This window comes from Cryptotermes secundus, unplaced genomic scaffold, assembly GCF_002891405.2.
Source record: "Cryptotermes secundus unplaced genomic scaffold, Csec_1.0 scaffold632, whole genome shotgun sequence".
Taxonomy (NCBI): Eukaryota; Metazoa; Arthropoda; class Insecta; order Blattodea; family Kalotermitidae; genus Cryptotermes; species Cryptotermes secundus.
In genome coordinates, this window is record NW_019738356.1 from 695,763 (window position 1) to 713,109 (window position 17,347).

Consider the following 17,347-nt stretch of genomic DNA (forward strand, 5'->3'; position numbering starts at 1 on the left):
TACCTTCTTCTGCGACTGCTATACAACAAGTAAAGTTCTCCTTCCTACTCACTAGATCTTAACAACAGCTGGAGGGGGGGTCACGTGGTAGGCAAGTTCCGGAACAGTAGAACTTCCTGGGAAAGAGAAAAAGGAAAGGATTGGGTGGGAGGGGGGGTTGGGAAAGAAGCCGCTGAACGGAACCATAAGTAGAATATATGGCTCACTCCAAAGACTTGATTTTGATGTCCCCACAATCTTGGCAATGGCACGAGTGTTGGTGGATGGCTGTTCCTCTATGCCAGGGGTCTCCAAACTTTTCGAAACTCGGGCCACATTAGGTAATTTAGCACTTTCAACGGGCCGGATAAAATGAGAAATTAATAACTCTGGGTATATGAGTTTTATTGAAAGCACAGAATTTCATAAACTAAATACAAAGTACGTGAGAACAAATTATCGTATATTAATGACAACAGGCAGTAGCAGCAAATGCTCATATTTTCATCATAAAGTATAATAAAACAATTAATGTGAATGATGGAACTCTTTTTGCATTCTTAAAATCTGATTAAATTGAGGTGATGATCAGTTACAATTATACTGCACCACTGCAAGAAGTCTTGTGCACAAGACGGCTAGTAACGAACTGCTCGCGCTACCTACATTGCCACGAAGAGACACTGCCGATCGAGGCCGAACAAATACGAAGAAATACCGCACAGTATACGGTCCAGAATTAGTAAAATTGTGAATAATATTAATATTAACATAATATGGAATATCAATATATTTTAAACACAATCTGAATTAATGAATTTGAAATCTATGAACAAGTATTTCTTTTACCAGTAGTCATTGGAAAATTAGCTCAATTGGCGCATTTCTGCAAAATTCTTTCGCGGGCCGTAGTTTGGAGACCCTTGCCCTAGACCACCAGCACCACAGAAATTTATTTTCTGCGATCTTCCTCTTAAGCACATCTTCGGTTTTAATTCCAGAAAAATCATATTAACTTACTTTCTAAATCATAAAACTATCGTTGGTCTCGAACTCCTCTTTACTACGCCGGTGCGTTACCAACAGGCCACCAAAGCCACAGAAATTTTTTACCTTTAATCTTCCTCTTACGTTACATCTCGCTATATAATTCCAGAAAAAATCTAATTACAAAAATCCTCGTGGTCTCGGACCACGGACCTTCTTGTTACAACGCCGGTGCCTTACTTCTAGACCACCAGAACATCTATGCTACCGCTTTCTGCGGTCCTCCTCATATTCTACGACTTGGTTGATTGCTGCAGAAAAATCGTATTTATTTATTCACCTTTCAATTTTTATTGACAAAAGACACCGTGGTCTCGAACCCGGTACCTTCCCAATACTACGCCAATGTCTTACCCACGTACCACCAGATTTATACACATTTGTTACCATCACCTACCTCACATAGTACGACTTGCTTCCTACATGCACAAATTACTTAATTTTTTTCCTCACAAAAATATTCATGTCTTCAAACCACGTATCTTCTATACCAAGGGTCTCCAAACTACGGCCCGCGATGTGATTTTATCCGGCCCGTGAAAGAATTGTGCAGAAATGCGCCAATTTAACTAATTTTCCAGTGAGTACTGGTAAATGCGATTCCGAGCTTATTGACCCGACATATTATACTGCAGTTCGATGGCTTAGCTGTGGAAAGGTTCTTTCGCGCTTCTTTCAGCTCAGGAATGAAACTGATATTATCTTACCGAGAAAAACTATCACGAACCACTTTTATCAGATACCAAGTGGCTTTGGAAATTAGCAGTTTTGCTGATCTGGTGAACCATATGAATTTAAAGTTGCAGGTTGAAAATAACTTACTCTGTGATTTATTTGCACTTATCAAGGCATTCAGAGCAAAGTTCATACTTCTGGAAAGGCAAGCGAAAAATTGTAACTTTGTTCATATGCTATAATACTGTGCAGAGCTGCATAAAAAGGGTGAAGCAGAATTTCCTTCCTCATTTGCAAATTTAGTCATTTTAGATTTGAAAGAACAATTTCGGAAGCGATTTGATGATTTGGATTCAGTGCTCAGGAAATTAGATTGTTTCAAAATCCGTTTGACTGTGATGCTGCAGATGTCAACTTCAAATGGAAACTATTGAACTTCAGGAAAATTATCATATTAAAGACAAATACAAGGAAGGAAATTTGATCGAATTTTATAAATTTCTGAACTGTGAGCAATTTCCAAATTTAAATAAATTTGCTTGTAAATTTATCTCCATTTTTGGGACGACATATCTTTGTAAACAAACTTTTTTCCCAGATGAAGTACATCAAGTCGAAATACAGGGCAAATTTATCCGATGAACATTTAAAGTCGCTACTTGTGATTAGCGTTTCAAAATTTGAACCTCAATTTAATCAGATTTTAAGAATGCAAAAAGAGTTCCATCATTCACATTAATTGTTTTATTATAATTTGTGATGAAAATATGAGCATTTGTTGCTACTGTCTGTTGTCATTAATATATGATAATTTATTCTCACGTACTTTGTATTTAGTTTATGAAATTCTGTGCTTTCAATAAAACTCATATACCTACAGTTATTAATTTCTCATTTTATCCGGCCCGTTGAAAGTGCTGAATTACCTAATGTAGCCTGCGGTTGGAAAAGTTTGGAGACCCCTGTTCTATACCACATTCCAGTGCCTTAGCAAAGGACCGCCATGGTTGTGACGATTCGCCTTCGTCTTCCACATATCCAACCGCTTCGTTTCTACTTTTACAAAATTCCTTTTTACTACTTGCTTCGTTTCAAAGTCATTTTACGACTGACGGTTGGCCAGTCACTTTCTCTTAATTTAGAGCCCATTCAGACACTCATGACCAAATCTTAGTCTTGAAGTAGCTTCACTGTTTGGCCTTTAATAGGAAACATTTGCATTTACAGTGTTGAGTCTGTGAGCTCTGTGAGCATCCTTTTTTGGGGGGGTTCAAATATAGTTTGCTGTTATGTTACTCATCACATCAATTTTTAATGATTGAGGCAGAGAAAGTCTCTAAAACGTTGAACACCCTTCACACAGATGATCGCTGTAGGTTTCACTGAATACATTTACCATGGAAAGGGACAGTGAAAAAACCAACCTTAATTATTAATTTATTGCTGTATTCAAGGTATTAAGAGATGGAAATATAGACAAGAGATATTAAATACATTTCAAACGTAAGTGAAAGCGTATAAAACAATTCACACTTTTAACTGACTCTGTTTCAGCTGCAGGTTTAAAGGTAGCTGAGTGTTTAACTGCTTATTTATATCATATCAATGACAAATTTCATTTCTGCTGGAGTCATTTCTCCTTCATTCTTTGCAAATCACATATTCGTATTTGATTTAGAAGGTTAGTAAGTATTATTACTGAGTCATGAAACATTTGATGACCAAAGGTGCAAAGCAGGGCTGGAAATTGGGATAGCCACAGTCCACTTAGTTTCAAAAAGCTTCATTTTGAGGAAACTATTTCCAGCACCTTTAGACACCCTAACTCTAATTTCAAACGATATATGTAGGAACAAATTCATGAGCCTACATTACAATAATTTCTGTTAGTAGGTGTTGGTAATTCTCCCAGGCTTTTCTACTGAAATGCAGTGTCTATCTAGTTCCAAACATTAGCATCCCTGTAGTTCCGAAAATCCATTTCCACCCCTGGTACAAAGAAAGAACCAATCAGTAGCTAATATCTGGTTGGCGAGAAGAATATGCTTGATTTTGAAGACTACTGTGTTCTGTGACATGATGCTATGCAGTTAAGTAGTTTATTACACATGTTTCACAGTAAGTTCCTGCTTTCATCTACAGGGTATATGATGTCACATCCCAGAAGACTGTAATCTTCATAGCCATAAAAACCTCAAATCTTAAGCAGTACTTACTCTTATTATCAGATTATGTAAAAAAACTCATACAGCATCCTGTATTTTCATACTAATCAAATTTTAAAGTTCATACTTCCATACATGATGGTTCAGAATTGTCAACTAATCTCTAAAAGCAGATAAAGAGAATTTAATTACTATGTATATTTCAGTATTTTAAGTGTGCATACTGTGCTTAATATGGTACATTGCATGGCAGTAGGAATTCTAATTTAACATCCTTACTGATACTTTTGAAAACAATACACACATGAGTAGATTAGAATTGATAAACAATTTCACATTCGTACTGCCATTCTGGGAGCTTCATTCCCATTTAAATATATAATTAAATCTGCTAAAAATTCATTGACATCCCAGATCTTTCCAGTTCATTTCTAAATGGCTCTGATTATGGTAAACCACACTTAGGACGAATGCATTTCTGGTCCTTGCCTGTCCGGTATTCTGACCAGAACATGTTTCTGAAACTGGCTGTTTCATTTCTCATACGAAAAGTGGCGAGGCACCTACTCAGTGCAATTAGTTACAGACAGGTGAGCTCAGTTGTTGGACCAGGGTCCAAACCTTTTCACTGGAGAAAGGAAACATGTTTAGTTTTAGAAACATTACACACTGAATTGCTGGTTTTTTGGACTTTGTCCATCATCCAGTATTCTAAAAACTAGAGAACACAGTGTTTCAGTAACTGAATCTGTTTCTGTCCTCAGGGAAGGGGAAGACAACTACTTTGTTGGGTGTCCCTTTAAAAGAGCTAACCTCAATCACTGGACAATATATGTCAGTATAACTACAGCTATGTAAATACCTGAGGCCAGGTTTTCTCAATGGGAGACAACAGATAAACTGTACAATAAAAACTGTGATAAAGCAAGTATGGACACACCTGAAACTATGATGGAAAAGGAGATGGAACTTTTATGTAAGAAACCCAGCCAACAAACCAAGTCCACTGTGTTCAGAATGCTAGATGATAGGCAAAAGTCCAGAAACCCAGCAGTACAAAGTCTTACCCATTGGTTTTAACATACATTCAGGTAACTCTTAAGCCTGAAGTATGGGAACACTGAAATGGCAAAGAGCTATACCTTGTCTCTAACTAAAGTTCGTCCAAAAGTTCTAGCATTTTGGCCATTTATATATCTTTGCCACACATGCTGTATGTTTTAAAGTATGCAACACATTATAATTATCTTCTGAGACATATCTACAAGATGATAATCAAATTACAGAGACAACTTTCTAACTGGACTTCCAACTGCTTTTATAATACTGCATTATATCAGTGTTTGCTAATTAAGACAGTAGATAGCAGGGCTGGAAATGGGAGTTGATGCCATCTGCTTTGATCCAGAGTGCTTCATTCTGAAGAAGCTGTTCTCACCTTATGAGCCTACATTACAATAATTTTGATTTAATATGTGTTTGTCATTTCCCTGGGTTTTTCTTATGATCTGGAGCATCTATCAGTTCTGAAAAGCCATTTCCACCCCTGGTACAGAATACAACACTACAATAATTTATAATGATATCAGTCTATATGACCACAGAGAAGTGAGCAGCTGCTAGTCAGCTGTTTATAGGTCTGAAATGCTTAATGGAAAAGGGATAATGAGGATGTTTTGTTTGCCTTATAGGTTAAATTTCATTGACATTTTATCATACTTTCATTTTTCATTAGCTCATGGTTATGTTTCATGATCACTGGGTTTCAATCTTTTAGTAAGCTTACTACATAATTATTACCAAATTTGAACTCGCTTCTGCCACCTTTCATAATTCTCTTCATAGGTTTTGGTTTAATTTGAAGTAAAGTCATTGTTTGACATTTACAATTTATATACCTTGACTAGATGTAATCTTATCATAATGGAACACTGACAAAATTGATATGGAGAAGACAATCACCATGCAGTTTCCAATAACCTAGACAGAAGCATCAGAATAAACCCTAATGATGCAATTATTCAAGAGATGGTAATATTTATTGATTTGGGAAATGAAATAAATTCAGGAAGGAAAATTCATGGAGATCACCAGAAGAATACAAAATAGTTAAAAATTTTCTCAAAATGTATATGAATCATTATGGAACAAGAAATAACCCATAACAGCACTCTATACAAAATATTTCAAACCGGTAATCACATATAACACTGTAACATGGATCCTTACAATGAGAAACAAAAGCAAAATTCAAGAAATGAGTATGGAATTTTTTAAAAGTACTAAGGAGGAAACATGACTGAATAAAATTAGAAATTAAATTCCTGTAGATGCTGGAGTTCAGAATTTGTTAACTGAGTTGGAAGAGAAACGATTACAATAGTTTGGCCATGTAAGGGGAAAGGAAATGACAAGCATACTGAATAGGGCATTAGGATTAAGATTTGAAGGAAAGAACCATATAGGAAGACAAAGATAAAGATGGTTCAACCAGGTTCTATATGATGGAAAGAAGAGAGGAGTGTGGTGGAAAGAGACTGAGACTTTTTGACCACGGACTCATATAAAATGTTAATGATCTTATAAGCGGAGGAGAAGGAGAGGAAAAAGAAGAAGAAACTCTGACTACAACTACTGAAACTAACCTTTTCCAAAAGGCCAAACTGAATAGATATCTATTTTTAACTGACAAAAAAGACAAAACCAGTTTCCAAACCACTGTGTTCGAATAATAAGATTCAAAGGATGCTAAATGTCCAGCATGTGTCAGCTAACTTTCACAGTGCTAGCACGTATTCCAAAAAATCTGTAAACTGTAAAAAAAATTAGTAATAGCTAACTCCACGGAGCAGAGTCCATTCTGGGGAGCTAATAGTTGCTCAGCCATTCAATGGAAGTTCACTATTGTACTCACAAGAGCATGAATCACTACTCCCTATTTTGAGCCAGACAAATCTCGTTCACACCCTCCCATTCTATTTCTGTATTATCCACTTTAATATTAGCTTTCCATGTATACCTAGATCTTCCTAGTGGCCTTTAGGCTTTCCTATAAAAAATTTTCATGCACTTCTCTCCCATGTCAACATTCATATGAACAGAAATATTTTTAGATTTTAAACAACAAGGCCTAGTAAGAATAATTGACATTGCAATAAATATTGTTCTTTTAGGGAGTTACTTAACACATTTTCAATAGTGAGACTATGTAGCATGGAACGGTAGAACAGCTGATGAATGACGAATTAGAATGAATCTGAAAGGATGTGATCAAGGCTTAAAAGAGGTACTATATAAAATAATGTTAATTCACAGCTGACATGCTATTACACTCTTGTCTTGTACCCAAATGAAAACTATTAACATTAAATACCCGCAGTAGCCTTCCTATTTATGGATATTACTATTTACTATCATTATAAATACTTCGTTCCTTTTCTGTGATTCAGTAACATGATTTCGTCTATTGACACTAGTACCTATACTTTAATAGAACATTTATGTAGTCAAACTTGGTCATTATGAACAGAAGAAAATACCACCAACACACGCACACACACACAGATTGGTGCACTCAAATCTCTCAAAAATATTGCAACAGTCACACGCTTTTAAGTCACTTTTCCTCTCCGACATTCATTCCTTCATTATAAGATTCTATCACAAGAGTAAGGGTTCAGATTGAGCAGATGAGCACAGATGTCACTACCTTCTACATATGTACAGTTCACAGAGTAGTAGGAAGTTTTTAAAAAAGTTTTCAAGGCAGTCAGATGGAGATTCATTTGAAAATAACAATAATATCTAATAAATTATAACATGAACAATGCACACTACATTTTACATTAACATTACAACTTGTAGTACAATCCTTTTTCTTTCTTATGTGAAGGATTCATGTAAATTTACATCTATAGTAATTACTTTTAATAATGATCATATACTTACAAGGCATTGAAAATGTGTCAGATGATGACAATGATGATAATGATGCTGATGATAATAATAATAATAATAATTAATAATAATAATAATAATAATACATTACATTAAGTCCTCAACACATTGCAGTCAGTTAAATCTTCACCGAACTTGGGGCTCCTCTGGCAGTGACTTTGAGGTGTGTTATCTTCTGGGTTGTAACACAGCGTAGTTTGAAGGCACCCCAAGGTTTGGGGAAACATACTGACCCTGAGAAAGACAAGCAAGAAACCAGCAGAAGTGGTGGAAGTGGGGGATGGGGCAGATGCTGAGTTATCTCAACTTGCTGCTTGCTTCTGTTGGTTCCTCTGAAATGCCATGTTCTCTCTAAATTGCACACTGTTACAACTCAGAAGACTATATTCTTCAATTAAATATTTAATCAATTGAGCTTTGTCTGGTATCTTTCTCTGTTTAAAGTCCTGCAACTCTATTACTGTCTCAATTTCTTTCCACCTTTTTACACTTTGAGCTTATCCATTATTGTACTTATTTATATATAAAAGTCACACTGTTCCAGATGCAGATTCTATTTTCACAATTAAGTGGAAAGAAAATGAGAAATCCTGATTGAACTTTCATCTACATTTGCTCTGGTATGTGGTTATGTATCTACCTACTATGATGAGCAAAATCCACATAAATGACCTCAAACACTGCATTATTCCATGGGCAAATAACGTTAAACTTGATCTGCAATGTATTCTGGACCATTTATACTGTTTTGGCAATACAAGGTTTCAAAGAAACTACGAGGTACATGAGTTAAATCCCATGTGTATCTTACATTTTGTGAGTAAGGAAGTATACATTATGATGATCCTGAAAATAATAATAAAAAAAAACTTTGTGGAAATAAGCTTTCCTACATAATGCTCAAAGGGAGTAAGTGCAAGGCCATTAGTTTGTTTAGAACAAGATGATCGATTCTACTTCTAGTAGTACACAATTATTACATCCATATTCAACGGTAAAAATAGATAATATATATTCTTTCAAGTTTAAAAGCTTTTGGTGTCATTATACACATGAACATTAACATTCTCCTTACAGGAAATAGAGACTAATAGGGAAATTTAATGGGGCACACAACTTTTGCTCCATAATATTGACTCTAGTGTGCAGGAATGTATACATAAGTTTTTGTTATGTCCTCTGACAAAAAATATAAAGTCTACCAAACTATTTTTCTACAATTAAGGTGGTAAAAATCCACCTACTTCATATTCAGCAAAAACTAATACTACAATCATGAAAGATTACTGAATTATACAGGCTGTATCATTTAAAATGCACCCCAAAACTAAAACAGCATATGCAAGTTTCCATGCAACATCAATGTTGTCTTATTTCGTATTTCCTTGCCAGGATATGCACTGCTAAGGCTTCACAAATGGCAGTAAACAATTGCGGTGCAATGAAATGTTCAAGACTGAACATACATTTTGTCCATGAGTACACCATGCTCACACCTGCAAAGTGTCTGGGCAACTGAAGACAGCAACAATCAGGTTGACGTTGACTGGAGCGTCACGAGGGAAGCTGGGAGAGTTCAGCGAACTGGGAGAACAGCTTTTGATTTTATACATGTACCTCAGTATGTAACCGTTGTTTGGGCTGCATTTTAAGTGGTACATTCTGTATGTAAACTAACTATGATATAAATACATTATATGCCATTTCAGCCGGAAAATTAGTTCACAGTTCTTGTAATTAGAATAATATCTATCATCAAAGATACTGCGAAGTATTTCCTAATGATTTAAAAATGAGAATCAGGCAAGCAAAACAGAGTGTATATATATTTATCAGGGAAAAGTATGACCAATCCGACCGGATAGAACTTTGGACCAATGTGTTTACAGAGATCAAGGGACTCCTTACTGTTTCACAGAAATTAGTTTTAAAATTATTTCTCATAGTTCTGGAAAGAAAACATTGGATTTATTAATATTTCTATGGGATATTTTATAATGCTGTCAGTAGCTACTCTGTAAGTACTGAATGGAAGGATGAAATGATGGACAATGAATCAGGGTACTGTTCCACAATTTGCCTGGAGGGACTGAGGAAAACCACTCAAGTAAAAAGAATCCTCAATCACAATAGCTAATGTTCTGGTCGAGTAACTCCTGGACACAAGTCTAGATCATGGCCACTGACCCATCCTGCTTGGAGACTTGTTAGTATTTTAGAACAATGGTTTTAAAACTTTCAAATTTTGCTGAAACAGGTAAACAGATGCCTGGATCCCAGAGAGAAGAAAAATTTGGAAAACTCACAACTTAATTTTTATTGCTGTCATAATATACATGAACAGCAATCACCTTCATATCTGGCATATGTACAAGCTTCTTCTGACTTGATTCAAAATAAAAACAGTACCCACAGAAAACAGTGCAATGATAATGCTGAAAATGAGGACTTTTGTGTCCCCTGGCAAGCGACTATGGTATCTCTACAGATATGGGAACCACAGTTTATGTAATGCTGTTATAGAACATTGCTTATTATAGTGTAAAAAATATTATAACATAAGAAAAATAATCAAGTATAAAAGGTGTAATTATATGAATGACAGGCTTCAAATATGAGGGCAGACCAAACAATTTTTATACATTTAGCCATAAGCCCTTCCTGTGGAAAAAAGCAAGATAAAAGATATTTCAGAAGAATACAGTCTTACATCCTTAATTTTTAATGGAAAGATGTGGCAAGGAGACATTAAAATCTACCAAACCATTAATTTGCAGACATTCCTCTGTGGCTTATTTAATGGTGCTGTCAGCATCTCAAACCATATAGCGTCACACAGCAGGATGAATTGGAAAGGAACTGGAAGGAGCCTGTTGTGACCTAATCAAGGTCTTGAAGGATTGAGGAAAACCGTGAAAAACCTCAGGATAACTGTTTTCCAGGTAACATTCAAACCAAGCACCTCCAAAATGCAAGTCTGGAGTGTTGCCACTAAACCAATCTGCTTAGTATTTGTAACAAAACACAAGAAAAATTAACTTTAAAAAATTGTTCAAAGTAATGTTTTCAGGATGAAGATCAAACATGTTATGAGGATAACTGAATCTGTTAGCTGGAAAGTGAAATGCTTCTGATAGCTGAAACATGGATACCTTCCCTTATAGAAATAACCAATTCAGTTATAATCAACTGAAGGTTCAGATCTTACAACTATACGAAACAAATTAAATAAACATAGAATCCATCTCTAAATTAGGATCACAATATTCTGAATGTGATGTCAAGCAGTTTGGTAGGTGTGTATCAAATTACACTGCCTCTCATCCAGAAATTAGTGTTAAAAACCTCAAATTCTGAATTTGTGAATTGAAGAATATAATGATGACATATGTTTCCCAAGGTCTTTACAGCCTTAAGGCCTTACTCAGGCCACCCTCACATACTGTGTATGTGTGTTTTGGATCCGCTGCTTTAAATCAGAAATTCATTTGTTCCCTTCTTGTAGAGAAAGGGTACAACAGTAACGGTGCCAATTATACAGAGTTTGGCAACATCCTCAAGATAAAAAATGGTCTATCTGTACAAAATTCTGTAAGCTTATTCTTATATGGATTATTTACAGATGCTGTCAGCAAATCTGACAACATAGTGTCAAATGAGATGAAGATTAACAAATGATGAATTGGAAAGGATTTCAAAGAAAGTGGGCATGGCATACTTCAGGACTATATCCTAGAATTTGTTTTGAGGGACTGGGTAAAATTAAGGATAATATCAGTCAGGATAGTTAGTGTCCCAGTCAAGACACAAACCAAGCATCCCTTGACAATGTAAGTCAGAAGTGATGTCACTTGAGCCAGCCTGCTTGGTTGAATAATTGCTCAATCTCTGGAATCTTTCCCTGCAAAAATTAACTTTAGATGCCTGAGACAAGACAATATATAAATGAAGCAAATAGAGCTTGCCTTATTGCTAATGTAAAGATGTACGTTTCTGAAGTAACTGTGCTGTGTGGACTAAACGGGACGGGGAATTCCCAGTTTCAAGTGCAATTATCTTACAATACACATATCTATTTGAGTTCCCCGAACATGCTCTGTCACTTAGTGAAACTAATACTGAACAATACAACGTTCAGGGGTTCTTACCTCAATTTTCAGAACTAACTACTTTACTTCTAAAGTATAATTATATTTCATGATGAATTAAATATTTGTATCCATAAAATTATTATTTATATATTTATTTTGTTTCGTGTCTTCAGCTATGAATGTAAGCAAAATAATTTTATTTTGATGCTGAAAACAATGTTTTGTCACCATGTATAGAGTTTCATTAGAGAACCTACTTATTAATATAAATACATTAATATAATATGATGGTCTCTTCTTCATTTGGTAATTTAAACTTTGTCTTTTCCATGACACTAACTGCAGCAATTTAGTCGGGGCACACATCTTCATGAGTGAAGGGATGATAATGGAGGGACTGATAAAACAGATTTCAAATCCACCGCACTTCCCTGCCAAAACAGTAAATTAATAACATTAAACAATTAAGAAAATTATTCCAATAATAAGGGAATGGGATTGGGAAGGATGAAGGGGCGTGCTTACAGTGATATTTTCAACTGAGGGATGGGTATAATCTTGTCTGATTTGAGGTTTGCATGAAGGTGACCATGAAGTGTACTATCCTATAGGATGTGATGCCATGTTTACCAACATTTCAGAGGAATATGCTGTTTCCATCTTCAAAGAGTAAGAACAGCAAGTCTTTAATCTGTTTGCTGCTTGGTTTATGCTTTCACCCAAAAGATGGTGGTAGTTATGTTCCTCAGAAATGTCAGCAGACTTCTGCCTCACTATCATAACAGTGTGCTGTCTGTCATCAGCCTGTTATCAAATACCTCTCTATGTCTCAATGCTGTCATCCTTTTATGTTAGTTATAATCCTTTTATTACTTCTGTCATCTATCATGTGACAATATGTAGTGTAGTAAATATCTACCAGACCACACAGTACCACATCCCAGAGAACAACAATCCTCACAATCACTGTCATCAGAACCTCAAATCTCTTACAATTGTAACTAATTGATTTTCATAACGATGACTGCATCAAAGTGAATCAGACAGTAACAAAGCTGTAAATGAAATTCTTTCAAAAAATCAGCCACGTGAAAATTGAGTTGGCGTACTATGCTTTGGAAATTGTATCATGCTCCGAGACCGACAGTATAACGAACAGTTGTCACTCACCAAATCATGTCTGATTATGGAGACAAAGTGAGTCTTTGAAACACAGAATAACAACCCCACTGTCACAGAACTTATCGTTCAAGAAGACTTCATTGCATGCCGGTGGCAAGAAAACTTTAAATCCTACATATTCAAATCTACCCACTGAACCAAATTTTCTACAACAGCACAATTAAAATGAGATTTCTTTCAACACTATAAGTATGAATTTAAACCGTTTACAAACTTGCTGAAATAAGTGGTTTTCCTTTTTAGGTGATATTTTCTATGTTTTGTTCCCATGTTTCTCTTTGTGTTAAGGGACATGATTATTGGTCACTTCTGCATTAAAATATTTTTTACCTGATGTTATGTGTCAGGCAAAAATATAGACATGACTTATACTGGCCACAGTTACAAACTTTCTTGGAGACATCCCAGATGCAACACCACAGCTACAGAGTTTCAATTCTACAGCATAGGCAATGGATCTAAAATCTTGTAAAACAAGTGGAGGCTCCACTTCTGACTTCTGGAAGAATCTCTTCCCCCTCTGCTAAGTCACTCTCCTGAACTTCTTCTACTGGCCATCACCTTGCAGTTTGTACTTCTGTCAAGCTTGTGAATGAATGACTGATACAAAAAAGAATGTATAAACATTTACAGCAAAGTTGTTCACAGTGGGGAAAGAAACATTCTCTTTAACCTTTTGCACACCATGAGTTGATCAGATCAGTTCACTGGAAGTCAATTAATACAGCATTTATGTCAAGAGATGGCATAAGTGTAACAGGAGAGAACAGTGTAACAGGAGAGAACAGGCTTCCACATGATCTATGCCTGCTGCTTCTTGAAGGTCATTAAGAATGTACTGTAGGTCTTTTAAGTGCAAGTGCACTTACCCCCAAGCAGTCTTCTCATTTCCTGCAGGTAGTTGTGTGGTGTTGCTTAACTATCAAGGATTAAAGTATCAAAAGACATGGTGAGCATCACAATGTTGCAATGCATAGTAAACATTCAATATGAGCATAATCTGGCATTTCAGCTTACACTAGAAATACTGTTATTTTTGTATTGGACAAGGGCGGGGAACAGATTCTCCAAAGCTCAGAAATGAATGCAGGATTCTTATCCTTACTGTGGGTTTTAAATCCATTGTTCCTTATTATGTATGAGTGACACAGTCATCTCAATAATGCAGCAATAATTCGGTATAATGAAGCACAGCCATATCCACATTTCAACACTCAATATGGCTGCATAGACAGGCACTCTGAACTATTAAAGCATTTACCATGAGCCTCACACTTATGTGCAAGAAACCATTATTGGACTTACAACTGATGTATTTAAGAGGCAGAATCTAATGCTGAATACATCAACATCTTGATCAATCTGCTCATTCAGTTTCTCTAATAATACATGATTGGTCCTTTACTTTCTGTCAGAGTCCTTTCCATTAAAAGTAGAAAAAATGAAGGTACATTGGTCCAGTACTGTTTTTGTAAATTTCAGACAACAGTCTCCAAGTCTTCAGACACCAACTGGAAGTGTTCTTGACCTGAAACACAGATGAAAACAATTAATGTATGTTCTTACAGGTTTTAATGTTCTTAACCTTTTCACTGCATGTTATTTTCTCACCATTTTCACAAGACATGCAATTTTCATCTAAAAATATGCAAAGAAGAAAACAACAAAATGCATGCTTATAGCCCACTGAATGAAGTCATATGACACATCTAAAAGAGAAGATTATTTCTTGATGTGGACTAAAATCAGATTTTACATTATACAGTGAAGGATGCTTGTTCAACTTCAGGCAAATATCACAGAAACATGGTTAAAATAACACAGAAAACATTTAAAATAATGAAAATAAGTCTAAGAGAAAGATACTGATATTCCTTGTCCATGAGTTAATTAAATTTCACTGGTCTCTAGATGTCACCTGCAGTTTCTAGAAAAGAAATGGGTTGGTACAGCAGTAACATTCTAGATTCATATATTCTGAGTTGCTTGGTTGGAATCTCAGTCAAGACACTGGCTATTCTGATTGAGGGTTTTTATGGTTAATCCCGCCAGGCAAATTCAGGCATATTATCTGAAATTGGGCCATAACCACTTCTTTCAAAACCCATTCCAATTCAACTGATATTATTATATGGACCAGCTAATAACAGCACAGTAAAATAACCTCCAGAACTGCAATTTACAACACCAAACTGTATCACATTATTCTTGGTTTCAAACATCTCTGAGGTTACATGTTGAATAGGTAACCATATGGAAGTAAAGTCCTATGCATTCAATGAGATTTGGTGTACAGCAGCTTTGGTTTCCACTGTGGTGCTGAAAATAGAATCTAGCACTTTTCTAATAATGATATAATGATCTACATCACTTTCTCATAAGGGCATAACTTCAAAGATCTCTTACACACAATGTCACTCACAGATGGCAGCACAGCCACTCCAAGCAATATACATATAAACAAGAGGCAAGTACTGGAACAAGTTAAAACACAATTCACAATGTGCTGACTATTCTACAATGTCCACTCTGTCTTAAGTAAGTATAGAAAGCTGGTTGAGCAGTGTGTGAACCAGAGTGTGTGATTAGGAGTGACACAGTGTGGATCGTGAAGTCACCGAGTCCAGTGAAGTCCAGCAGCCACAAGTTAAGTTGCATCGAGTGAATGGAAAGGACTACATCAGAAGACGTAATTGTGATACTGCAGATGGCAGTACGTGTGTGATTGTGAATTGTGTAATTGTAAGAGCAAGTGCTCAATAAATTTGCTACATCCAAGATGGCGTGAAGTTATCTGTCGCTTTACATACCCAACACGTGACAATATTATCGCCTGAAGCAAGACTTACTCTCGAGGTAGGCTGCTAACTCATGATCCTCAGCTTGGAGCGCAAGAAGGCGAGGTGTGTTCCCCTGATGATCAGGAAGGGTGAGAGAAGCACCTCCCGCCACCAACATACAGCAGATGCTTCTCCTCTTGTTCGCTGCTGCCTTATGCAGGGCAGTCTGCCCCCTGCATAAATACAAGGAACAGGCAAAGAAAACTGTTGAGTGCCAAAACTTCAGAATCCGTAATTCAATTCAATTTCAAGACAAGGGACCCACTGGAACATTCAGCAATGAGCATGTTTCTTACTTAAGTAGTAGGAAGTATTTTGAAACTTCATGCCTATTACATATTCAGGTTCTCACAGCAGTGGTTACAAATATTTCTGTCTTTTAGAATATACTGACTCATAGTCCGGTAAAAGTCAATCAACATTTCATCTTCAGGGTTGAAGAATAAGTCAAGTGGGAAACCGGCATGAAGCAGGTAACAAGCTTGGCTTTCAACAGACTACATGACATTACATCCCCCAAAACAGAAGAAGTTAACCTAAATAAGATAGTATGCAACACCAAATATACAAATTCAATATTCTTATTTGCAGCTACTATTAACACTGCCATCTTCCAGTACCAATTCATAACTAAGATGACAACACAATATCAAGCATATACTGCAATCTTCAGGTTATGTTTGTAACTACTACCAAGTGTGCCATCTTCTTCTACCAATTCATGAATTAACATAATAACATCACAACAAATAACTGATGCAATGTCTAGGCCTCATTCATAACTACTACCAACTATGTCATTTTTTGCCACTAATTCATAACCAACATGATGACAGAATAGCAAACATTGTTGCAATCTTCTAATCCTATTCATAATTATCACCAACTCCATCACCTCTTATACCAACTCATAACATACTCGTACATAACAACAGCATAGCAAGCAGTTTCTGCCATCTTCTGGTCCCATTTGTAACTACTACCACCTCTAACAGTTAATAAACATACATAATGACAACAGAAAACTCTTATATGTGTGGATAATTCTAATGAAGAAATTCTGGCTGGGTTGCTCTCAACATGCAATTCATTCATGACGGCCATTTCAACTGCCTACCTGTCATTGTCTGCCATGTTAAGAATGGAAGCAGGTGCAGAGGCGATCAGATATTTGACGATATCCTTGTGGCCGTAACGCGAACCATAATGGAGTGCTGTCTGACCCGTTGCATCAATGGACAGCAGTGAGAAACCCTGAGAATGGAGCTCCTTCAGCTACAGACAATGTCCGACATTGAGCATTACTTTATCTGCAGCTCAGATGAAGAAGGAGACAAATATGTACACTTCTGTTAGATGACATGGGCTTTTGCGGTAATACAGTGACTATGATGAGCACTATCTTTTGGGT

At 36.2% G+C, this 17,347-nt stretch overlaps 1 protein-coding gene across 2 annotated transcripts in view; it reads right to left on the reverse strand.

The window, feature by feature from the left end:
• Window positions 1-3,124: 3,124 nt before the first annotated feature.
• The window catches only part of LOC111870848 (eye-specific diacylglycerol kinase), a 368,758-nt gene continuing 354,535 nt past the window's right edge, over window positions 3,125-17,347 (reverse strand). For both annotated transcript variants that reach the window (XM_033754026.1, XM_033754027.1), the window contains 3 exons: window positions 17,054-17,211; window positions 15,946-16,109; window positions 3,125-14,624 (listed from right to left, as the gene is read on the reverse strand). In XM_033754026.1, coding sequence (XP_033609917.1) covers window positions 14,575-14,624; window positions 15,946-16,109; window positions 17,054-17,211 — 372 coding nt within the window. In that variant the 3' untranslated portion in view covers window positions 3,125-14,574. The remainder of the gene's footprint in view (window positions 14,625-15,945; window positions 16,110-17,053; window positions 17,212-17,347) is intronic.